Source organism: Phyllostomus hastatus, unplaced genomic scaffold (assembly GCF_019186645.2).
Source record: "Phyllostomus hastatus isolate PE091 unplaced genomic scaffold, TTU_PhHast_1.1 phas_contig_36, whole genome shotgun sequence".
Lineage (NCBI taxonomy): Eukaryota > Metazoa > Chordata > Mammalia > Chiroptera > Phyllostomidae > Phyllostomus > Phyllostomus hastatus.
In genome coordinates this window covers 4,364,994-4,389,833 of record NW_025333862.1, presented here as the reverse complement: position 1 = coordinate 4,389,833, position 24,840 = coordinate 4,364,994, and the positions used below count along the sequence as shown (strand labels likewise).

The window sequence follows — 24,840 nt, the reverse complement described above, 5'->3', positions numbered from 1 at the left end:
CGACCCCTCCTCAGATAACTGCTGATCTGCTCTCTTACTATAGATTAGTCTTCATTTTTCAGAATTTTATATAAATGGAGTCCTACATACTCATGCTCTTTTATCTGACGTGTTTTACTTAGCATATTTTGATCTTTATCTATGATACTGTATGTGTCAATAATTCATTCCTTTTTGTTGCTGATTAATAGTCATTTGTGTGAACATTCTTTTCATCTGTATACCTATTGGTGGGCATTTGGGTTATTTCCAGTTCTAAGATATTACACGTAAATCTGCTATGGATAGTCATGTATAAATCTTTGTGTGGATACGTGCTTTCGTTTCCTTGGGCGAGACAGGTGAGTCATACAGTAGGTGACTGTTAACCTGTTCAAGAAGCTGCCTCTGCTTTAAAGAGGTTGTACCATTTCACATTCTCCACCAGCAGCCTCTGAGGGCTGCCTCTCTAAACTGACTGATGAGCCCTTGTTTCTGTCTTCTCCTCTTGGCTGATACATCCTTCTTTCCTCTGGGTACATGCGAGAGAGATGAGGATGGGCGTTAGAGACCGGAGGCGGAAACATGTCCAGATGAATGGGAGGGTGGACGGCTGTAATAGATACACAAGGTTGTCCTGGTATCTCTGTTTTTCCCTCATCTTTCTGATTCTTTAAGATTGTATTTATTTATTAGGGAGAGGGGAAGGGAGGGAGAAAGGGAGAGAGACATCGATGTGAGAGAAAAACATCAATTGGTTGCCTCTTGTATGTGCCCCAGCTAAGGACCGAACCTGCGACCCAGGCATGTGCCCTGACCGGGAATCACACCCTCGGCCCTTCATTTTGTGGAATGACACCCAACCCATTGAGCCACATCAATCAGGGTGCTGTTTGTTTCCAAATGTTGTAGGCAATCAAGAAACAGGCACTGGCCCAGGTGATGTCACTTAAGTCAGATTATTAATACATCTCTTTTTGTGACTGAATCATTGATATTTTTACCCTTCACCTGCAGGTGCCTGTCAGACACCATGCCACAACCCTGCAGACCTGACGTTGGCAGGAAATAGACTTCCTGGCCCCCTCCGTCCCCACCCTCACCATGTCGTCCGCTCAGGGCAGTGGGGAACACTGGAAGTCCCTGGAGTCGGTGGGCATCAGCCGCAAAGAGCTGGCCATGGCCGAAGCCCTGCAGATGGAGTACGATGCTCTGTCCCGGCTCCGGCACGACAAGGAGGAAAACAGAACGAAGCAGAACCCAGACCCCTGTCTCATCAGCTGGGATGAGCCCGTCCTGGACTTCTACAGCAAGCCGGCGGGAAGGCAGAAGGACCTCAAGCTCTTACGCGGTCTCTCTGGCTCCGATCCTACCCTCAATTATAACTCACTCTCCCCACAGGAAGGGCTGCCCAACCACTCTACCTCCCAGGGCTCCCCGTCTGGCCCGGTTCCCTGGCCCACAGGCTCCCTGGCTAGAGACTATCTCTACATTTTTGATGGTTCAGATGGAGGGCTCTCTTTGTCCCCAAGACCTGGGGACATAGATGGCTCTTCTAAGAAACTGTCCCCACCTCCTCTGCCTCCTCGAGTCTCTATCTGGGACACCCCTCCCCTGCCTCCAAGAAAGGGATCCCCATCTCCCTCCAAGATCTCCCAGCCCAGTGACATCAACACTTTCTCTTTGGTTGAGCAGCCTCCGGGCAAATTGCTAGGGCCTCAGATCCTGGAGGAAGAGGAGCTGAGAGGTGGGAGCACGGGGCACCTCCGGGGGTCTGTGGACTACGACGGCATCAATGATGCGATCACACGGCTCAACTTGAAGTCAACCTATGATGCAGAGATGCTGCGGGATGCCACCAGGGGCTGGAAGGAGGGCCAGGGCCCCCTGGACTTCGGCAAGGACACTCCTGGAAAACCCGTGGCCCGGAGCAAGACCATGCCCCCTCAGGTGCCCCCCCGCACCTATGTCTCTCGCTGTGCCAACCGAAAAAATTCGACATCTGGCAAGAACCACCGGATTTCTGCTGCTTCGGTGAGGACCTTAGTGTGTTTCTTCTGTCTTCCTTCCCTCGTGTCATTCAGAAACAGAACAGTTCTTCTTTGCTGTTCCAAATCTGCTACATACTCATACCTGTACTCCTCTGCCCTCTGCTTCTGCCATCGGGCCCCTGGGTCCTGGTGAGGGAGAAGAGGAGGGACACCTAGAGACATGGGTCCTTTCCAGGGCTGAGTTTTATGTATCTCCTGGGTGCAGGTATTTCAGAATCCCAGTCCCTAGTGTGTGCCTGCTTTACAATGTGAGGACAGAACTGGGGTTCTGGGACTCACTGTTGGCTCTGTGGCCCAATGGCCTTGTGGACAGGAGTGAGTTGCTTTTGCTTTTAGCTCTGCCAGAAATGCTGCATGGTGATGAGGCTCAGTCCTCACAGTAACCATTGTTCAGTGCTCACTGAATATCAGACCCTGGTCCAGACCCCTCAGCAGTCCTGCCTGGTGGTCCAAAGCACACAGCCTGGTCTCTCCCATCTCAAAGCTGGTTTGTCCTCACTCTCTCTGTCTCTCTTGGCGTCTCTTGCTCCATGTGTGTGTGTCTGTCTCTGTGCCTGTCTCTCTCCTGTCTCCCTCTTTCCTCTGTCTCTCTTTCCTTCTGTATTCTCCCTCTGTCCGTCTTTTTCCCTCTCTATCTCTCTCTGTTTTCCTGTGTCTACTTCCGTATTCTCTTTCTCCCCACCTTTCTCTCTGTCCCTCTTTAATCATGGTAAAATTGCATTAACTGTACTCCCTTACCTAATCGTGAGCATACAGTGCAGTGGCGTGGAGTACATCTCGGGTGCTGTGCGCCCATCACCACCACTCACCACTTTTCACGCTGAAATGTTTGGGGAAAACATGTAGTATGACAACAGTGGTTTCACTTTCATCAGTACATAATATAAAATAGAAAAGAGTTTATGAAAAAGCACAGAGTGGGTTCCAGGGTGGTTTTGATCTTTTCTTCTGGTTTAAAGAAGTGCCAGCAGCATGCCCTCAGGCGGGACGGGAAGACCGCTCTGTGTTTTCCCCTTGGGCCCTGTAAGCCCTGGCCCTAGAAGGGTCAAGAGGCACCCTCGTGGCTGATGACTTCTGTAGGGACAGTGTTCCACTTCGTTCCTTCCCTGTTTCCTCCTTATAATTGTCCAAGGGACACCAGGGCTTTCCCACCTCGTGGCCTAGCAATTGGAATCCTTCGCGACTCCGAAAAAGCAACGTGGTCCTTCCTTCCCGTGCTGCTGCTGAGAGAGCCCCCAAAGTAGCATCAGCTCCTCAGATAAGTCATAGCTCTGGATGGAGCTCAGGGCTTTTGAAAGGCCCTGCTCTGAGAGGTGGGGCTGCTCCTGCTATTTATAGGGCAGGGAGAGTCCTGTTCCCAGTTCCCAGTTCCTCCCGCTGAGTAGGGCCTGCTCACCGGGTCCAGCCACCCTGGTAGGTGGTCACCTCTGTCACTCCCTCTCCTGCTCCCTCCACTCCCCCCCTTCCCCCTTCCCCTGTGTGTCATCAGAGCTGCAAGAGGGAGCTCACTCCAGAGTCTCCTTGAAGAAGTGAGGGCAAAGCACAGAGCTCTTGCCCATTCTTAGTGGGGATATGCGGCCTTGGTCTTCCCCGCCTCAGCTCCATGCAGGGACCCATCCTCCTGGGCGGAGGGGCCCCTCAGGCCCTCGGCCTGTGCCGCCACCCCGCCTTCGCCGGGCTTCCAGCCAGAGCGACCCTCCTTACCCCAGGCCTGCGGAGCCAGCTCTGGAAATGGTTGGCTCCAAGTGCCAGCTTGGTACCCCCGCTGCCAGCCTCTGCCTGGCAGACTCTCCCAGCCAGCACCGGGCGATGCCACCAGGGCCTGCCAGCAGGGTGAACGTAAGTGGCTTTGTTTTCTTATAGAGCCAGGGAGTGGCACTGGAAGGGCATGAAAATGGCCTTCAGAAGCTATTCTGTTCTCTACCCGCTGCCTTCCCCTCCTCTCTCTGTCTCTCTGTCTCTCTGTCTCTCTGTTTCTGTTTCTTTGTCTGGTTCTGTTGCTCTGTCACTCTTTGCTCTCCCTTTTGTGGGTTAATTGCTGACAGTGGTACTATTGTTTTGACTGGGACACAGTCATGAACTTGGCAGAGCCAGGGCCTCACATGCCAGCTGCCCCCACTGCTGCCCTCCCCTCACCGCACCCCCTCCCTGTTCACCCATGGGAGCAAGGCTCACAGGAGAGGGTCACTCAGCAGAAACTCTGGATATTCAAATCAGGAGCTCGGTGCTGCCCTCTGCCCAAGGGGTGGGGAGGATATGAGAATAGCCAGGGTTGGGGTGAGAGGCGAGGCACTGCTGTGTGTGCAGACCCCAGCTTTAGGCTCCCGGAAGCAGGTGTTGGCACGGGCTGTGGGCACTCTGTTCTAGCTGCAGCTTCATTGCCTTGGGGTGGCCTTGCCTGGCGGCTGTGGGCAGGCCCATCAGGTAGACACCCTCGCCTCGCATCACGCACCAGTTCCCCTACTTCCTGCTCTCGGGGCTGGGCGGCAGGACTGGCCAGAGGGCTTTTTTAGCACTCCCTGTGGGTGAGCGAAAACAGCAGTGCTGTGACTACAGGAGACAGTTTGAGGTCTTGTCTGAGAATGTATCCACATAACCTTACTCCACCTCAAATCTCTACTTACCTGCCTGACCTGCTGCACTGAGCTTATTAGAAACTGCCCCTTGGGAAGGAGGTTTGGTTTCTGGATTCAGACAAAGCTTCAAGTTCTCTTTTTCAACTTGGCTCTTGGTCTCCTGGGATGGCAGATAAATATATTCCAGGATTTTCCATATTGTTTGTGCCCCTTTCACCGAATATCCATTGCCTTGAAAGTCTTTACACCTAGAGTGGAATAGTGCAGCAGGTCCGAGGGCAGGGGGAAGGGGTGTCCTGAGGGCAAAGGCACTGAGTCAGCTGTTCCCCTTTTAAAGGCGGTCTCTCGGCCCCATGCCGCTGTCACCAATGGCCACGAGCTGTTTGAGGTCTCAGAGGAGAGAGATGAGGAAGTCGCTGCGTTTTGCCACATGCTGGATATGTAAGAGTTAAAGAGCGGGGTTGTGGGGGCTGGGGAGGAGGTCCCCTCTTTCCAGAAAGAAAGGAGCAGCACATATAATAAACCTCACTTCAGAGCTATGGGATGCTTCCTATAAAAGGTGTTTGTAGGCTTTTTGAAATCTTAGAAGCTTCAGATTGTGAGGCTGATGTGCTACTTACTGTGCTAACGAGGCACCTTAGATGTTTCACAGATTTGACAAAAGTTATAAAGCCTCAATTTAACAGTCAAATTACCCCAACCCCTTCAGGCTCAGTGGCCCTTAGGAGCAAGTACCCCCCCAGACGGAGATGGGAGTGTTATCTGAAGCTAAAACAGAAAGGAAATGGATTCAGAAAATCTTTCTGTTGCACTTAGCCTGGGGCGCTTTGTCGTCTTAGAACTATCCCTACTGCTCAGCTCCCCTTGGCAAACATTTTGTGACTGTAGCAAATGTGTCAAGGACACGGTTTCCCAGAGCTGCTTCCCCACCACCTTCGCCCTGGACTGCAGACCTGGAGGGCAGGACCGAGTGGGTGCAGAGGGGCCCTGGGCCTCAGGGCGGGTGGGTCCCAGCAGGCTCTTCTCGGCTGCTCTCTTCTGAAGGCAGAGCGAGGGTCCTTCTCCCTCTCTTCCTGCACAGCCTTCGGTCTGGCTCCAATATCCAAGACTACTTCCTCACTGGATATGTCTGGAGTGCTGTCACCCCAAGCCCAGAGCACCTTGGGGATGAGGTCAACCTGAAGGTGACAGTGTTGTGTGACAGCCTGCGGGAGCCACTCACTTTTACCTGCAACTGTAAGTTGGGGGGAGGAGGGTGAGCCTCCCTGCAGGTGGGTTGGGATCCTTTGGCCTCAGTTTCCACCCCACCTCATGGCCTGCATGATGGACAGTCAGGAAGCTCCTGTGGGAGACTGGCTTGGGGGCGAGCTTCTTAGGTCCATGGTCACTTCCTTTAACCCCACACTGTTTTATCCGGTTGGTGATAGTGCTGGAGCATGCTTAGCCAGGAATGGGGATCGGGGTAGAGGCTGAGCCCCTCCTGCCCTAACAACTCCCTTCATTGCTCCCCTGCCCCACCCCGCACAGGTTCCTCCACTGTGGACTTGCTCATCTACCAGACCCTGTGCTACACTCATGATGAACTGAGGGATGTGGATGTGGGCGACTTTGTGCTGAAGCCCTGTGGGCTGGAGGAGTTCCTGCAGAAGTGAGTGAACTGGGGCACGAGCAGGGTGGGATAGGACGCAGCACCTGCCTTCTGGGTAGTACCTTTGCCAGGGGCTTCCTAGGGGAGGTGCTGCGTTCCAGGCTCCGGGCTGCTGGCTGCCCCACAGTCCCACAGGCAGGACTCCTGCTTTCCAGGCACACTCTCAGCCACGTTGCACTTTCCCAGGAGCTCCGTCTTCCAGCAGGGTTGGCTGGCTTCCTGAGCCAAATCTGTGGAAAGAGTTTGGAGCAGGGGTTAGGCAAAGACTAGGTCATATTTGCTTGCAGACTCCTACATGTGGAGAGATGGAGAGACGGGTGGCGGGGGACTGTGTGGGGGTTCCCTCCTGCCCTGGATTATGTGAGGTAGCCTAAAGCGAGCGGCAGGAGGAGGACTGGGCAGAAGTGCCCAGTGGAACCTAGGGGAGAAATCTCAGTTGCTCTCTCTTCCCCCTTCCCAATGCCAGCAAGCCTGTCCCCTCTGGCATGTGCTGCTGGTTAGCCTCCTCACCCAAGGCTCACAGCCAGCCTCCTCTCCAGCCAGTGTCCTCTGCAGCAAGTAGCCTCCCTGGACAGTCGGATGTGGAGCAGCAGCTCTGGAGCTCTGGCTGGAGTGGGGGATTACACCCTTCACGTGGCAGGTAGAATCAGGCAGACGGCAGCAGATCAGGAAATAGAGACCTGCTCTCCTCCGCACACTTCCAGTTGCCTGTTGCCCATGAAAGCAGGCCTTGGAGTGGGGATAGGAGAGGCCTGTGTCCTAGTTCTCAGGGGAGCCTATAAGTACCACTGCTTGCTCTTTCTCCTAGATCCAGGTGTAGACGAAGGATGGTTGATCTATGGCTAGAGCAGTTCTCAGCTGGTTTCTTTAGCCTGAGGGATGTCATGGGGCCTTTGTGGCTTCTGTGCCCTCTGCTGGGAAAGGAAAGGGGTAGAACCTCACGTGGCACAACTCCAGGGAGTAGCAATGAGATGTTTCCATGTGTCTGCAGTTTCCCCTGGAACACTGAGAGGGGTCCTAGATGGGAAGCACCCTCAGCAGCCTGTCACTGTCATAAGGGGACAAGGGGCAGGGTGGGGCACAGCACATCATTGTGGCTGGTTCGGGTTCTAGCTTGCCACGTACTGGTTGCAAAACCCTGACCCTCAGTTTCTTCCGTAAATGTAGTGAGGATTAAATGTAAGGATGGCCCAGTGAGCAATCAGTAAATCTACCAGGGAAGGACCAGCCCAAAGGGAGGAATTCGTGGGGATCTGAGTAGGTGGGTACTGTCCGATCTCCCTTGTGGGCCCCCCCGTCCATCGGTCCACAGGTGGCAGATGAGCTGTCTGGCTCTACCTTCTTGCCAAGGCCCAGGGGGAGTGTGCAGGGCGAGGTGGGACAGGATGATGGTCCTGGGGTCATGCCTCCCTCGCTCCAACTAAAATGCACACATAGGAAGGCCTTCCATACAGAAGGCAAGCAAGTCCCCAGGGGACCTGCGTCCAGGAGCCCTCCCCCACTCCATCCAATCTCTTCTCTTTTTTCTCACCAACAGAAAAGTCCAGACCCCTGAGCACAAGACAGCTGCCTTGGATGGGGTGGAAAGGTCCCTCTCGGGGGGTCTAGAAAGCTGCTAGCTCCCAAGGAAGCCCTGTGGTTTCCCACTGTGCCTAGCAGGGTGGCTGATGCCAGGGGGAGTGGCAGGGCCAGGATGCAGGCTGCTCTCAGATAAGAGCCCCGAGATAGTCCCAGAGGAGGGTTGGGTTTCCTGCCTCCTCCCCACCGAACCACACTCTTCCTTCCTTCCAGGGCACTCCCACCAGACCTGCCCCAGAGCCCAGTCTCTCCAGCCCTAGGTTTTGGCTACAGCTCATACTTAGCAGGCTGGGGCCTCGCTCAGAGGCTTGGTCCCTCAGGATGTGGAGAACTCCCTTAAGTCTTAACTGAACCCTGGCTGGCTTTGGGCCAGGGCACCTCCGTTGGCTCCACACACCCCTCCCTCCCTTTGCTCCTCTACTCTCTCCTGCATTGCTGGCCTTAGACTCCCAGCTGTGCTGAGGAAGGAAGTCCCTTTCCGGCTTCTGTTCCTCAGCTGCTGGAACCCAGCCCAGGCCTGCAGTGCTAACCTTCAGGTGAGACTCTCTCTGCCTCTCTTCTGGGTTTCCTTTCTGACTGAGGTGTGATTTGGGAGGAAGGAAGAAGCTGAATCATGGAGGGACTTCCTAGGCCTCCTTCTCTGAGCTTGGGGTGAAGGCGGGGTCTCACTTGTCACGAGCAGAGGGAATGGCAAGCAGGCAGGTGTCTGCCAGGAAGTCTGTAGAGATTTATATAGTTATTCACAATCAGGCAGGACCCCCGGAGGAAGGGAAGAAGCAGACCTTTGATGGGTGTTGGGATAACAGACCTGGAATCTTGCTGGGTGTGCTTGGCTGACCTCAGCACCCCAGTTGGTAACAGTAGAGGGTGGGACACCTAGGACCTCAGCAGGGGGACAGCGTCACTCACTGAGCTCCACACCCAAGTCTGAGTACAGGCTGACTTCTAGCATGGCTTGTATCCCAAAGCCAAGAATGGGGTTTAAACACTGTCCCCTGAGAAGTCCCTCTGTTCCCCACCCCACCAGAAGTCCCCACCCTGGAGTGAACCACCGATAACAATACAGGTGATAAATATCTGGGAAAGTCAGTGTTTGTACAGACTAAGGGCTTAGTGTATTAGGTGGCTTTTCTTTAGACAGGCTCTACCATGACATTTCTAGGAGCCAAGGTAGGGGTATAACACAGATAGCCCTCCTGGGTCACTTCCCGGTTCTCCTGTTTCTCCCTAAGGCTCAGGTCTAAACCTCCTTTCCCACCAAGTCCCCAGGATGCTAACGGTCTTGTCCCTCTGTCCCACCAGCAAGCACGCCCTGGGAAGCCATGAGTACATTCAATACTGCCGCAAGTTTGACATTGACATTCGGCTACAGTTGATGGAGCAGAAATCTGTACGCAGCGACCTGGCCCGGACGGTTCGTGGGGTAGCAGAGGGTGATATGGAACAAATACATTTAGTGGGAGTAGGGTAGGAGCGCTGGGCTGAGATGAAGGCCCCGCCCCTCCCTGAATAGGGCACTTGTTACACAGGTGAACGATGACCAGAGCCCCTCCACTTTGAACTACCTCGTCCATCTGCAGGAGAGGCCAGTCAAACAGACCATCAGCAGGTGAGAGTGGTGCCATCTTGGATTTGGGCCAAGCAGGAACTCTAAGGGGACCCCAGCAGATGCCCTGTTTACCTTTCGGCCAGGGCTCCTTGCGGGAGTTGGGGGTGGAGTCAGGAGTCTCATGGGGACGGTGCCCACTCCAGGTGTGTTACATCTCTGCCCTCTAGTACTTTGCCGTCATTCTCCAGGTGAGAGGTGGCGGAATAGAAAGGACTTGCTGCCTTTCAGTCTTCATGGGACATATGGAAGGAGTGACAACTCCTTTAAACCAGAGTCAGTTTCCTGAGACATGGAAAAAGGGAGAGAATGGGTTGGCCAGTCCATGGGGCGGGGGGTCTGTCCTGACGTCTACGACTTAACTTTTCCCTGTCCCCAACTTCCTAGGCAGGCCCTGAGTCTTCTGTTTGACACTTACCACAATGAGGTGGATGCCTTCCTACTGGCTGATGTGAGTATAGATCGTGGGCTGGGCCGGCTGCCCAAAGCTCCTCCCCGCCGCTCCCCCAGTCCTCCGGGGATCAGCCCGCCCTAGAAGGGATCTGGAGAAGCTATTGAAGATTTGTCAGGAGAGTACTTCTTTTCATTCCCCTGGCTCGTGGGCAAACCAAGACTGCTGGCCGTTGGGTAGCTGGCACGTGTGTGCGCAGGGGGTTCTGCCCCTCCGTAGAAGTAGGTCGGGCACTGTGTCCTGATCCCTGTCTCTGCAGCAGGGCATCTCCAAAGCCAAGGGACATTGAGTTGTCACTCCAGCTGCCGTAGTTGAATGTGCACCGGAGAGTGTCCAGAGTCACGAATGCCCAGAAACTGCTTTCAGGGGCTCTGAGGTTCTGGCGTCACAGATGGAATACCATGAGGAGGTGGAGGGTCCTAGAGGCGGGGAAGGGCCACAGCTCTCCTTACTTGGATCCACAGGGGTTTTTAAGCCTCAAAACCATGATAATAAACATTTGCCCCAAATGTGGTGAAACTAAAGAAATTCAGATAGGGATCTTCAAAACAATCTTTGTCTCATTGCTTCAGTCCATAGTGGTCATAGACCCTTCCCTTTTGGGGAGTTCAGCATTGTATCTAGTTCAGAGCTCTCAGCAATGCCAGAATCCCTACTCTAGCAGTCTCTGCTTGAACATTTCCTGTGATGAGGGGCTAGTCCTCTGAACCCTTTTTCTGCACTTGTCTGGCCCTATGTTAGAGGCTGCTCCGGATGAGTACAAATGGGATAATAACATATTAGTTGACAGAGCAGGGTGGTAATGAGTTAATCAAGGGCTCATGGAGAGGCAGAGAGAGGGGGACTGGCCAGCGAGGGCTTTGGGAAGGAAGTTGGATTTTAGCTGGTCCATGATTTGAATGTATAGTGGTAATCAGGGCAGCACAGTGAGGGAATTCCAAACGAGAAGACTGCAGGGGCCAAAGCGCAGAGGGGAACGAGTGGGCGTGGCATGCCTGGGGTACTGAGATGAGATCTGTCTAAAAATTCTAGGAGGTGGTGGAGAAATAAAATAAGGCTGTGTGGACAAGTGGCACCTCAGTGTGGTCTCTGTGGCCTCCTTGCTATACCCTGTGGATGCCTCTGTGGGAGATGCCTTGCGTGTTTGTGTAGTATAAGTAGGCTGTAGCTGGGGGTAAGAGGAAGCTCAGTAAGGATGGCTGAGACAGACCTGGGTAACATGGGCATGGCTCATTGAATTCAGTAGGAGCGATTATTCACCCGTGTTAGGCATTTGAAAATGAAGCATGGGTCCCACTAGTTTCTCCTGAGGGTCATGAGCTCACACTCCTCCCACACTGGGTGCCAGAGGCTAAGAGTGCCAGTCTGCCAGCCTCACTGTGCTTCCTCTCACAGGGGGACTTCCCACTGAAGGCTGACAGGGTGGTCCAGTCCGTTAAGGCCATCTGCAATGCCTTGGCTGCCGTGGAAACCCCCGAGATCACCAATGCTCTCAACCAGCTGCCCCCCTGTCCTTCCCGCATACAGCCTAAAATTCAGAAGGTAATGGGGCCCAGAGCACTAGCATGGGGAAGGAAGAGAGGAATATTCACAGGCAATTGGGTAATTAGCTGTCCAGGCTCTTCTCTGCACCTCCATCTTTTATGTTTGAATAACCACAAGAGTTCTTGGGAAAGGGATGCCAAGTGTGTCCCCTCTTCCTGAGGATGAGGGTGGGCTAGGGTCCGCTTCCTGGGACTGATCGCTGGGAGCTCGAACCAGCAAACGCTTTACTCGCTATCACTGAGGCATTGCCTGGCAGTTTGCATCGGGATCAGAGTGCAAAGCCAAAACCTCCCTGAGCCAGGGATTTCCTGACTCTCCAGTGGGGACTGTGTGCTGGGCAGACAGGGCCAGCATGACAGGCACTTGGTCTATAGTAGAGTGTCCTGAGGGTTAGCGTGTCTCATCTGGGTGGACTTGATGATTTTTATCTTGGTCTGGCTCACTCTGTCCATTACACAGATCTGGTAAAAACCATTACTTTGTCCTCCCTGGGGAATCTCCGCTCCTCACACTTCAGTCCAGTTTGGTCCAGAGGAGCGCAGCTGTGAAAAGCCCTTCTTCTAACTGGGATGGAAAAGGCTGTGGCCCTGAAGTTCCCTTCCTTCTCCTTTTTCCCCAATAGGACCCCAGTGTCTTGGCTGTGAGGGAGAACCGAGGTAAGGGAACCGCTCTGTCTTTCTGCGGTAGGGGCAGGTAGATACTGCTGACTCTGCCCGGATTCCTTTCCTCCCAGCCCTCCTGACTGCCGGGGACTGCTGGGGCGTTGTCTGTGTTTCCTTATCAGAGGCTTGGGCACATCTGGAGATCACATTTCTTTCCACACAGTGTTTTCTCACTATTTTTACTGGTTATTCCTGTGGTGTCCCTGGGAGGTGGTGATGAGTGGGTGTGAGGGTGGGGTGGGGTGGGGTGGGGTGGTGATGCAAAGTTAGCCCTGGGTTCCAGATTCGAAAACTCTCCCTTAGGGAGGTTGTGATTATTCTCAAGCGTCTCATCAGCCCTGCGTTTTCAAGTTAGGATGCGCCTGGGGAGCAGGTGATAAGGAATTTTTCACTAGGATTCCTCCTTGAGTCTTTCAAGCAGAACTTTGCCCTACAAAGCCCATGTTCTGGGACTTTTGGTCAGTGATTCCCATTCTTTTGGATTTCACTGACCAATAAAATGTTCCGAAAGTACTATCTTGGGGATCAACATAGAAATTGTCATCTTTTATTTTGCCAAGCAATGACTTTTTTAAAGTAACCGACAATTGTGATTCCATTTCCTAAAAGAAAGGACATTTTATGTTAAATAAGTTACAAGGTATAAAAGGACAGTGTTTAAAATTTAGTATCTGTCATTGGATGAGAAGCTTATTACATGCCCCTGCTTTTTTTCTCACTTCACCACAGATGGGTGCACTTTGTCATGGCTGCTTAGAAATCTGACTGGCATTTGGGGACTATTTCCTAGGGTATTCCATCCTAGTCAGCACCATGGCAACAAAATGGGGCATGTTGAGGCCTCATGACTTTTCCTTCTGACCCCTTCCTTTCACAGAGAAGGTCGTGGAAGCCCTGACAGCTGCCATCTTGGACCTGGTGGAGCTGTACTGCAGCACGTTCAACGCAGACTTCCAGACAGCGGTTCACGGGAGCCACAAGCATGACCTGGTCCAGGAGGCCTGCCATTTCCCCAGGCCCCTGGCCTTCAATGTCTATGCCACTCACCGCATCCCTATCACCTGGGCTGCCAGGTGAGCCCAGGGCTGATGGCTTGCAGGGGGAAGCAGAGTTTGATTTCCAGATGGCTTCTCCCACTGCCCTACATTTAGATCTCTGGCATTATGGTGCACAGTGGCTGAGGGGGAGAGCCAAGTGCCTGAGGGGCACACGGGCTGGAACATCCCAGAGGAGAGAAAAGGTCTCCTAGGAGATGGTGAAGAGGCTGCCTGGGGCAGATCCTGCCATTCCCTCTTAGTGCTGGCTCAGAGCTGGCTGCACAGGCATCCCTCCCCCCTCCCTTCCAAGGCCAGCTGATGGAGACTTGGTGACAGATGGCTGCTTCCCAGATCCAGGGCCCGCCCCACAGCCAATGACTGCACTCCCCTGCAGATGCACAAGGGGAGGGGCGGGGAGGTGGAAGATGACCCTTCTTCTGGACTGAAGTGGTGGGTGTAGAGAGCCTCCTTCATTGGGTAATCCTCAGCTCCTCTGCAGGGTCCCCAGCATCCAAGGCCTAGGGGAACGAGCATCTGGCTCCACCTCCCCCTTCCGGACCCCTCCTGCCCCTCCCTCCCCTTCTCTCTTTGTTCCTCACTTAATGTATTCCTCTAGGCAATTGACAGAGAACAAAGGAGGCAGCCTGGGAAACCAGGGCCTTCTCTGACCTCTTCTGTCAGGCACCTGTCACAAGCCACAGGGACCCCCATGTGCTGGCATTCAAGTAGGCAGATGTCGTTTTCATCCCCTACCCTTCTCACCTGCGCATGTGCACACATGCACACCCGACCCTGGTGGGCTGGAGCTGACTGGAAGGAAGAGGCTGCAAGGCTGGTTCCCTGTGAAGAGGGAGGGAAAACCATGACCCAGCATGGAGCCTGAAACTGGGCAGAGGGATCCAGATTGAGTTGCTTCTCCCGGAGCACACTTCTGCAGCTCTGATCTGGCCGTCCTGTCTGTGACCCCTGTTATAGTCCCCAGAGAGCCAGAGGGTTTTTACCAAGGGAAATAGTGTTGGCACAGTTGAGGTGACTGAGAGGGGGTTAAGCTGAGTGGCCTGACCTGCCCCCTGTCTCTTGTAGCTATGAAGACTTCTACCTCTCCTGCTCCCTCAGCCATGGCGGCAAGGAGCTGTGCAACCCCCTGCAGACCCGCAGGGCTCACTTCTCCAAGTACCTCTTTCACCTCATCATCTGGGACCAGCGGTAAGCCCTCCCTCCAGGCCCCAGCAGGAGCCAGGCCTGGTCACTAGCCCTAACCAAACAAGTCATTCAGCATCTTGAGTCTCCACTCCCCAAACTCACAAATGAGGACAAGTGTAACTTCTACCCCTCAAGCTGTTAGGAGAGTCCAAAGAGAAGTGTCTGTGAAGGCTCTTGGTGAACCACGAAGGGTCACATACAATGTTCGTTGTTAGTTTCACCAATAACTCATTGTTTTGATCTTGTCTCCCTTAAAATATTTCCCTGACTTTTCTTCCCCAAGTTTCCACAGAATAGAGAGGGGACTTACACATGGAGGAGAGAAAGTCATCTAGAGGAAAGAGTAATGGGCTTGGAGCCACAAAAACCAGGCTGTATTTTAATCTTGTTCTGGCCTCTCTATGCCTCAGTCTCTCAAACTGTAAAGTGGGCACATTTGCTTAACTTAGAGACAGTTGTGACATTGACAGGAGATAGATCAGTTATGAATGTGAAAACCATAGGCCCAAGATAGCATTAATTAGCATTTATCAACAGTAATCTGCTGCCAGGAAGGTAGGCGTGAACCACACGAAGCAGGAAGGAAATGGAGGCGAGGACGCCTGAAGCGGCTGCAGGTGTTTGCCTGGCCCGGCCCAGCCCTCCTGTGTGCGGCGCTCTGTCCCCACCCCAGGGAGTCAGAAAGCCCTTGTTTGCCGCCCCAGGTTCACTTCCCCATACTGACGACATCTGAGTCCTCGTCTGCAGAGCAGAACTACCGCTTCAGCATTTAGAGTGCATATTAGAGAGACTGAGAGGGTCCCTGGGGAGGCCAAGGTTGGGGAGGCCAAGGTTGTTGAAATAGGTCAATGGGGGGTCACTTTAAAGCAGGACAACTGGGGAGGCAGGCCCTTTCTCCTGTCTTCACACTTGTATGATTCTTAGTGCAACAAAAATGTGAATCAAGTCCTGTCATGAAACAACTCCAGGCCAGGAGAGTCTCCCTAGAGGCTTCTGGTGAGTCCCCCCACTCCCTTGGCATTCTCTGGCCATAGTTACTTCCGCTGCCGAGGGAAGGATGCTATACAGTGCTCCAGGCCGGGCAGACCCCGTAAAATTGGCCTTCGACCTTTTCCCCATAGAGGGTCGGAGGTATAGGAGCAGCCAGGCCTGTCCTCCCTCAGCCTGCCTACTCTCTGGGCCTCATTCCACTCCCCGCCTGAGATTTCTGCCTGGGATCCCGAAGGGCTGGTGCCCTGCCTGGAGCCTTGCAGGAGGTGTCATCTCAGCACTGCTCACCCAGATGCCCTAGGGGAGACTTTTGGCACCTTCCTGGTGAAGACAGAGGCACTGGGGAAAAGATGCTACAATGAAGGGTCAGAGCACAGGCTCTGGGTGCAGTCATCCTCCCATCCTTCCTACAGGTGCAGCCTCGGGTGGCTCATCCAACCCCAGGGGTGTGGTAATAGGACCTACCTGTAGGATTGCTCTAGAGCGTTGGGCCATGGCAATACCTAGCACGTGATAAATGCCGAGGGAGACCTCTCAGGTCCTGTTCCAAGTGACTGACACTGACTTGTGATACAAGGGGATTTTTGTACACGAAAATATTATCTGTACAGCTCACTTCTAGTGCAGTAGCCACAGTGTCACACAGCAAAAAGCACACAGACTATGTACACACACCACACGAGTGAAGCTGTGTGACCCTTTTCAGTGGTGAGAAAACTGAGGTGCAGGGGTGGGAGTAGTTGCCCAAGGGTGTAAGTGGCTGACCCAGAACTGGAACCAGCACATCCCAGGATCCTTTCCTGGAGGAGGCAGCCCTTTTATAAGTAAGTGATGTGATGCTGAAGAATGGGTTGCAGTGGGAAGGCGGGGTTCCTTGGACAGGGAGGAGGTTCAGGGCTGCAGCTAACCTGCTGATTATCCTGACTGCCCCTTGCGGCAGGTCCATGGGGAGACTGTGGAATACCAGGCACACTCAGGGACTGAAAAGAGGGGGCCTTGACTGGTTCCAGGGGTTATGATTTCAGTGAGAAAGTTTCTTCACTCCCCTCTTCCTTCAACAGGAGGTCGGAAGCCTCTTCCTGGGTGAAAAGAAAGGGACCAGGCTCAGCTCCTTCTGCTCTTTGCTATGGGATCAGCTGATTCTCTCTCAAAATAGGCCCAGGAGCGGCACTCTGCCACCCCAGCCAGGCCCCTGGCATGTCTGATGGCTGCTGGAGGGGCCCTAATTATAGCTGCCTGCCCCCCTTCACCCACCCCCAAGCAGCTGGGACAGAACTGGGCTCTGCCAGTCTCTGGTGGGAGGGAGGGAGGGAGGGAGTGCCTCACTTGGGTGGAGAGGAGAGTCCCCTGGAGGAGTGAGGGGCAGCCGGGAGGGAGGCTGCTTTATCATGAAACTACTAACCTTGGGGGTGGCAGCTCTGCCTCTGTGCCCTCTGGCATAGAAGCTGTTGGTCCTGGACTGCCAGAAGGGTGTGACAGTGTGGACTTTGGCCCAGGGACAGCTTCCCTGAAAGGTACAGTGGGCCTTCCCTCTCTTTCCACAGCTCTACCCGACCCCACCCTAGCTCCTTATCCTGAGCTCTGAGGGAGCAGCCTGGTGGTTCCGGCAGAGGAGCCTGGGAGAGGACAGCTGGGCCTGGGTCATGGCGAGGGCTGAGCGTCTCAGTTCTCGTGCCCTCCCCCCTCACTTTTGAGAAGTCCCCTCTCTTTATCCTTTTGGCCTTGAAAATGTTTAGGATGAGAACAAACCATGCTGTGCCCTGTGGGGTTAGGAGAAGGGGACAGGGAGCGGACAGACAGGTGGAGGACTGCGGGGGAGGGCGAACGGAGGGCAGAGAGCATGTTGCTGCTTCCTGGTTCTCAGCAGCAGGTGGGGGAAGGGATGGGACTGTTCAGTGGAAAAGGATTGTCCAAGGAGCAGCTTCTCGGTGGACCTCTGTAGAAATCCTAAAACAGGAAGATGTGAGGCTCACAGTATGGGACATGCAGCCCCCTGAACTGTGAGATGGCTCTTTGTCTTGTCACCATGGAGAGTCCCCAGATTAGGGGGTGTCTGCCTCGCCTTACTGAGAGGCTGCAAAGGCACTACCCTGTACTTGTGGGTGCGTCCAGCGAGGTTTTACCTACAGTGTGGGACTGTCCCGGTTCAACAGGAAGGCCTCCCCACGAAGCATGTCCGGTATCCTGAGAGGAGGGCCAAGTTCTCAGCCTCAGCTTGACTTCCTGGGCCACCTGTCCCTTGAAATCCCAGGGTCAGCAGCTCCTGACATCGTTCCCTGTTCTCCCTAGGATCTGCTTCCCGGTGCAGGTGGACCGGCTGCCTCGGGAGACGCTGCTGTGTGCCACTCTCTATGCTCTGCCCATCCCCCCGCCCGGGAGCTCCTCGGAGGCCATTAAGCAGCGGCGGGCCCCTGAAGCCCTGGGCTGGGTCACTACCCCGCTCTTCAACTTCAGGCAGTACGTGACCCCCAGGGCAGTAGCTTCTTGGCCTTGGAAGGGAGGGAGGGGGATAGAGAGGGGCCTGGCTGTTGCATTGGCCACAGCCTATTGGGAGGGTCGGCCATGAGGGGCTCACTTGGCAGAGTCCAGAGGGTCCCAGCCCTGGTACAAGAGACCAAAGCACAGGACTAGTGACCAGGATGATGGATGCAACCAAGGGCTACTGGGAAGGACTGGTGGCACAGGACTGTTGGGGAGAGGCATGGACATGCAATGCTTGGGTGACATGTCATCTGGTCTTGTCATTAGAAGGACCTTAAAGGTCATCTAGTTTGGCTCTCCACATCAGGAAGGCACCCCTGTCACCCCTGTCACCCCTGCCACCAGCTCATCCAGACCAGAGTGTGGTTAGCTCAGGAAGCTTCCTGGAAGGGGGTGCTTTTCTAGGACTCAGAAGAAGAAAAAGGCTGTGGTCCCGGGGGGAGAATGAGAGAGAGTATTTGAGTGGTCACTTCAAGCAGAAAACGCAGATTTTTGGATTGGGGAGCAGAAGGGAATCCATGTCCTTAGCCACTGGCTTTGTTGGCTTATCTGCCCGCCCCCCCACCCATCCTCCTCAGCATCCTGACCTGTGGCCGGAAGCTTCTGGGCTTATGGCCAGCAACACAGGAAAACTCCAGCGCCCGTTGGAGCACCCCTAATTTCCACCAGCCGGACAGCGTAATCCTGCAGGTGAGAGCCCAGCCTCAGCCCCGCCTCCCACACACTCATCAGGACCACAGCAGAGTCAGTGCCAGGCCTTGCCTTGAGGTTAGGCTGGGACGGAGGAGAAAATGCTGGAACTTGGGGCATGGGATGATGATGTGACTGAGCAACTAGGTGACTGTAGTTAGACTCAGGGTGGGAGGGCGAGTTCTGTGGAATCCATGCCCACGTCCTGGAGGTTAGCATAGATTTAAGGGGCCTCAAGACAGGGTCTGAGATCCTCCGCATCTGCGATTCAACTCCTTGGAGCCCCTTGTGTTGAACCCTCATATTACAAATGTGATAAAATCGTAGCTGTCCTGTCTTGGGGCCTGAGGGGAAGTGCTCCCCAAAGCAGTCACTCAGAGCTCTAGTGGGTGCACAAACTCCTGGGAAGGGGAGGAGGAGCCAGTCAGCACCAAGGTCTGGCTACCGGTTTCCGGCTGCATGTTCTGTGGTCATCAGATGCATTTGGTATGGAACGTGCAACATCAAAGTGGACATGAAACGAGATAGAGTGATACAGAATGAAAGCTTCAAAAGGCATTGTCTGTCTTATTTTCCACTCTACATGGAGGGCAGAGAACAGTGGTTGGCACATACTAGGGTTCAGTAAACATTAGCCGAATGAGGGAACACAGAACTCCTTCTGGGAACTGACTCACTCAGCTTCGATATCCCTTTTGGGAGGACAGACACTTGCCAGCATAGAGCAGGGAATCCAGGGACTCAGGCTTGAGAGTTGGTAGGACCCTCACCCGCTGTGAGACCTGACTCCCGTCAGGCAGCAGTGCCCTCCAGCACCACGCTCAGGGCTCCTCCACCTCGGCTCAGAGGGTCCAGTGCTCAGCCTGGTGTCACTTTGTTTCAGAGCTCTGGCTGAGGCCCGTCCCTCGCTCACCTACCTGCACCTCAGGCCACCCTCTCCCTCACTTGCCCATTGTTATTTCTCTTCATTTCCTTCTCTTATTTTGCTCAACATTACAGCTGAAAGGGACTTTTGGGAGCACCAAGTTTAACAGGGTTATTTTATCGACAAAGGACCTCAGGGTAAGGAATGGAGGCAGGAACACTGGCACGTGAGGGAGAAGCTGGAGACCCGAGTAGGTGGCAGCCCCCTCTCACTGCCTGTTCTCTCTCCTTGCTTCTCAGATTGACTTCCCTGCCTCGGCCTTCGACGTCAAGTTCACCAGCCCCTCTGGAGACAAGTTCAGCCCCTGCTATGAGTTTGGCAGCCTCCGGGAGGAAGACCAACGTGTGCTTAAGAACATCATGCAGAAGGAGTCCCTGTACTGGTGAGGCCCACGGCATCCCCCACGTGTGGCTCAGCCCCCACTAAGTCTATCACATTCTGTCTGACCTCTCTCATCTCCCAGCTTCATGATCTTGTCCTCCTGCTTTGGGAGTAGAGGTGGGATGGGGTGGGCATTGCCACCTGGGCAGGAGGAGGTGGTGGAGAGAGGGCTCTGCTGAGGGCAGGCCCCAGGCCTTTTCTCATGAGCTGATGCTAAGCAGGTAGAGCCGAATGGGTTAGGAAATTAGATCTGGGAATGCCCATCCCCATACTGGAAACTTGGCCCAGACTCAGCTTGCCAAGAGGACCAGTGCTCCGCCCCACACTGCAGATACGCCGTCTACTACTTGCTGTCCACCAGGGCAGCGGGCTGCTGACTGCGCCACCCTGCCCCCATCTCCTGTTCCTTCCATATCCACAGCCTTTGGGTTTCTCTGGCTCCATCACTTTTCAAAAAGGATCAGGTGTCAAGGCAAGCTGGCAGCTCTCAGGCGTAAGGGAGTACAAGCTGATGTCATCTCTGGGGCTGCTTCTGTCACCAGCGTTAGAGAAGGGGGCTGAGGAATCAGGACCCAGAGGAGCTGGAGGGATGCCCACTGTCTCCATGCACCTCTCTGGCTCCTGCGCAGCCCTGTGCCTGTTGTGGGTGGGGAAACAGACAGAGACAGGGCTCATCTCTCTCCTTCCTGTCCCACCCCGTGCAGTCAGAGCAGCTGAGTGACCGAAGACCTCTGCCCCCACTCCTCTGCTGGACCTCCGGCTTCATTAGCCCCTCAGCTCCCTTCTCCCATTAGACACCTGATCTCAGGCAAGGCCTAATTAGCTGTAGGTCCTACAAATCCTCCAGCTGGCCCGGGGAAGCCCCAGGATGTCTCTGAGCTGCCCAAACCCTGCCCTGTGGGGACCACTGCCCTCTGGTGGCTATACTTGGGAGTGGTGCCCCAAAAGGGCATCCTTAGGAGGAGGAGCACATTCTGTGCCTTTGACCCTGCATTCTGCCTCAGGTCTGAGACATCCCAGAGCCAGCATCGAAGATGCGATTTGGACCCTGGTTCCCTTTCCACACTGCCGTCACCTAGACATCTTTTGAAAATACCAATGTCACTTTCCCAGACATGAGTTAATTAGTATGGGCTGTGGCCTGGGCATGGGAATTTTACAAAGCTCCTCAGGTGACTGTAATGCCGCAAAGTTGAGGAACCAGAGTTGGACAGTGTGTAGCATTCTGTTGGAGAATAAATATCCTATCCTCTGGCTGACTCTGCTCTCTCACCTGCCCTACTGCCCGCACCCCAGGCTCACTGATGCCGACAAGAAGCGCCTGTGGGAGAAGCGATATTATTGCCACTCGGAGGTGAGCTCGCTTCCACTGGTGCTCGCCAGCGCCCCCAGCTGGGAGTGGGCTTGCTTGCCCGACATCTATGTTCTCCTGAAGCAGTGGACCCACATGAACCACCAGGACGCCCTGGGACTCCTACATGCTACGTGAGTTGTAACACTCACCCTTACTGACCAGCTGTCCTTCCAGAAGCCAGGGCTCCGCACTGTCTACTGGGAAAAGCCAGTGGCCTGAGCCAGCTGACCTGAGCCAGCCCTGGAAATGCAGGGCTTTTCCACTCCTCCTTTTCTGTTTTTGTCTCATTCCCTCCCCCAATGTTACGTGATGAACATTTCTCAAACATGTAATAACAAAACTGAACATTTTATAGTGAACATCTGTCTACCCACCACCTGGACTCCAGCCATTAGCATTTGCTCTGTTTGCTTTATTGTATGTGTATCCATCCATCCATCCATCATCTTTCTATCCATCCTTCCTTCAGTGCATCTTATTTTTTAATGCATTTTGATGTAAATCGCAGGCATCTTAACTCCACCCCTAAATACTTTAGCATGAATATCATTGGCTGGAGCTCAATTTTTTTTTCTTTTGAGGTGAAACTTACATGTAAGGAAATGCCCCAGCCTTACCTGTACAGTTGCTGAGTTTTGGCAAGTGCACACACCCATGTGACCCAGACCTCGTTTAGTTCTACTCTAACAGTCCTCTCTTCCCTTTCTCCTCTGAAGAGTTCTCAGGGGACACAAGGTTCCCAGTCTCAGACCACTGGGCTGCCTTTCCCAGACAGTACCCAGCATTCTTGGCTTCTTTCTCACCTTTTCAGAAATTCAAATGTGCTCCATCCTGTCTTGCCTTCGGGACTTTTTAAGGCAATAGTTTTGCTCTGCTAAACTAATTTTGCCAAGGTGTACAGGTTTATATAAAATTCCACAACTGTCTGTTATTCACTTGGCAAGATTTGCATTAAAGGGCTGTACCAAGACACGATGCTTTGACCCTCATGGAGGGCTTTTTGGTGACGGGAGTTTCTGGCACAGTGGGAGCTAAGAAGAGGTCTTTGGGAGTGGGATTGAGGGCTCTGTCCTGTTCTCTTTAAGTCATGCGAGGAAGGAATGTGACTACCCTCCTGCTCATCTGTGGCCTGAGGCCAGCTTTGACCAGAGGACAGGGCCATTCTCAAGATTGCTCTCCAGAGAAGGTGCTAAGGATTCTTCTAGTAGCCTTGGCAGAGTCTGAGGGACTTTGTCTTTTCTCCACCCATGCCTCCGAAGCTCAGGTGTGAGGTGCTGGCTCGCCCCAGTGTCTGTGGCTGGGTGGTCAGAGTGCTGGGCTCTGTTTCATAGCTTCCCGGACCAAGAGGTACGGCGTATGGCTGTCCAGTGGATCGGCTCCCTGTCGGATGCTGAGCTCCTTGACTACCTGCCCCAGCTCGTGCAGGTGGGTGGAATGGCCTGCTCTCCAGTTCTGACAGCCCCGCCCCCAAGCCCAGCTTGGTCTGCATTCTCCCCCTTAGAACCTAGGGTGGAGGTAGTGGTAGGTATGGATTACAGGCAGTTAATACAGCCTCATCTTCCCTCTCTCCTAAACAGGCCCTAAAGTATGAGTGCTACCTGGATAGCCCCCTGGTGCGCTTCCTCCTGAAACGGGCAATCTCTGACTTGAGAGTGACTCACTACTTCTTTTGGTAAAACTGTGTGTGAAAAAGGTGGGGGAGATGTGGGTCCTTTACTTGAGAGTGTTTGACTCCTAGGCATGCAGGATGGGGTTTCATTATGCTGCACACTTACCGTGTGGCTTTGGGCCAGCCTCTTACGCTGAGGGGGTCTCAGTCCATCCCCAGGTAGCACAGCGAGGATCTTCCCTGGCCCTCTTACCACCCACACATGGTGGAAAGAAAGGAGAAACGGTTGCCAAGGGGCTTTGAGCGCTACTTGAAGGCAGAGTGGGCACAGTGGGCACAGTGGGATGCGGATGAATGCCTCTGTATGGGCCGTGCATGCAGAGCTGTTTCCCCTCCCCAGTCTGGGGTTGCAGCTGGGTCTGATCCCTCTCCCCCTACACGCCCTTGCCTGTGATTCTTTGAGCGGCCTGACTCCCCACTTCGGTTGCCTTGCAGGTTGCTGAAGGACGGCCTCAAGGACTCCCAGTTCAGCATCCGCTACCAGTACCTGCTGGCGGCCTTGCTGTGCTGCTGCGGCAAGGGGCTGAGGGAGGAGTTTAACCGCCAGTGCTGGCTTGTCAACACCCTGGCCAAGCTGGCCCAGCAGGTCCGGGAGGCCACCCCATCTGCACGGCAGGTGAGTGCAGTGAGGCTGCACCTACCCATTTCTGGTCCTGGGCTTCTGCAACCAGTCATGAACTTCCCAGGCATCCTAACCAGCAGGATGGTACTCGACCATCTCTGATTTAGGGGCTGGATGGATGTGACTCTCTAACCCCGAGGTCACAAACTGACAATCTGCAAGCTGGATAAAGCCCATGGATATGTTTTGTTTGGCCGGCAAAGTATTAAAATTTTTATTTAACTTTTTGCCTTAAAGGCCGAGCACAGTTGTGTAAGTTGTTCACTACACAAGAGCACCCAGGCAGAGGTGGCCAGAAAGGGCTGAAATGCAGTGAGACTTTGTTCACCAAGCTGTGTTGTGGCCAACCCACAGAGGGCACCTTTCCCTGTTTGCATAGACAGGCCAAGTTAGGCCAGCAGTGTGCCTGTGGCTAACATTTAAAAATTGAGATTGTAAAGTCCAAATTGTTAGCTTTTCTTGGCAGCAGTCTGAGCAGCCTCTTCCCCTTGACTCACAGCCTGCTCTCTTGGTTCACGGGGCCTGCCTTACGCTGCTCTGTCATCATCTAGCCTCTTGAGGTGCCGGGCTTGCTGCCAGCGCACTGTCCCAGGCCGCGGTGTGGGAGGGCTGGGCTTTCTTCCTCGCGGTCTCCAGGACGCTGCCCGTATTCCCAGGGGGGGCTGTTTTCAGACCAGTCACTGTTGGACGCCGCCCTGGGGAGAGGCCTGGGGCTGAGTGCAGCAATGGGCCCCTCACCTCACCCCTTCTCCTTTGCCTCCTCCCGTCCTCTCAGGGGATCCTCCGCAATGGCCTGGAGGAGGTAAAACAGTTCTTTGCCCTCAATGGCTCCTGTCGCCTGCCACTTAGCCCCAGTCTTCTGGTTAAGGGCATCGTGCCCAGGGTAAGTGACCGCTGGGTTTGGGGTTCTTGGAGCGGGGAGGGTTCAGTGGAGTCAAGGTCCTTGAACACCCGTTTATTGAAAAAGATGAGGAAGAAAGGCATGTTTGGGGTCTTCCCCCAACCCTGGCACACGGGGACTTTTCCCCAGCAGCTGCAGGGTGACAGGGTGGAGTGCTAGGGATGTGTCTCATGACCGTGTTGGGTTGAAGCCGGGCTGGAGAAGCTGTTGTGTGTTATTTATGAGCACTCTTGGCTCCTGGCACTGCTGAGTGCTTCAAGCTGGTTATCGCATTTCATCCTCATGACTTACAAAGTCACAACTGTTGGGAGCCCCGTTTCACGGCAGAGTAAACTGAGGTGTAGATGGGACACATGACTTACCAGAAGCCACACAACATGCAAGTTGTGTGCAGAATGAACTGAAGGGATGAGAGAGCGGGTGCTCGAGCTGAGCTCACAACAAGCTGCACAGACAATGGTGCTCGGGAAGGAACAGGGCTCCTGAGAAAA

At 54.1% G+C, this 24,840-nt stretch overlaps 1 protein-coding gene across 5 annotated transcripts in view; it reads left to right on the top strand.

Annotated features, from left to right (window-relative positions):
* PIK3C2B (phosphatidylinositol-4-phosphate 3-kinase catalytic subunit type 2 beta) overlaps window positions 1-24,840 on the top strand; it is a 64,991-nt gene that overhangs the window by 22,200 nt on the left and 17,951 nt on the right. For 3 of the 5 annotated variants that reach the window (XM_045841416.1, XM_045841418.1, XM_045841417.1), the window contains 19 exons: window positions 997-2,013; window positions 4,944-5,047; window positions 5,688-5,842; window positions 6,134-6,254; window positions 9,135-9,246; window positions 9,362-9,441; window positions 9,826-9,889; window positions 11,285-11,431; window positions 12,057-12,090; window positions 12,974-13,169; window positions 14,217-14,339; window positions 17,616-17,783; window positions 18,386-18,497; window positions 19,662-19,804; window positions 21,100-21,288; window positions 22,489-22,582; window positions 22,735-22,829; window positions 23,262-23,442; window positions 24,224-24,331. In XM_045841416.1, the coding sequence (XP_045697372.1) occupies window positions 1,084-2,013; window positions 4,944-5,047; window positions 5,688-5,842; window positions 6,134-6,254; window positions 9,135-9,246; window positions 9,362-9,441; window positions 9,826-9,889; window positions 11,285-11,431; window positions 12,057-12,090; window positions 12,974-13,169; window positions 14,217-14,339; window positions 17,616-17,783; window positions 18,386-18,497; window positions 19,662-19,804; window positions 21,100-21,288; window positions 22,489-22,582; window positions 22,735-22,829; window positions 23,262-23,442; window positions 24,224-24,331 (3,156 nt within the window). In that variant the 5' untranslated portion in view covers window positions 997-1,083. Of the gene's footprint in view, window positions 1-996; window positions 2,014-3,590; window positions 3,870-4,943; window positions 5,048-5,650; window positions 5,843-6,133; window positions 6,255-9,134; window positions 9,247-9,361; window positions 9,442-9,825; window positions 9,890-11,284; window positions 11,432-12,056; window positions 12,091-12,973; window positions 13,170-14,216; window positions 14,340-17,615; window positions 17,784-18,385; window positions 18,498-19,661; window positions 19,805-21,099; window positions 21,289-22,488; window positions 22,583-22,734; window positions 22,830-23,261; window positions 23,443-24,223; window positions 24,332-24,840 lie in introns of those variants that run through there. The other 2 variants (XM_045841419.1, XM_045841420.1) reach the window with 2 other exon arrangements.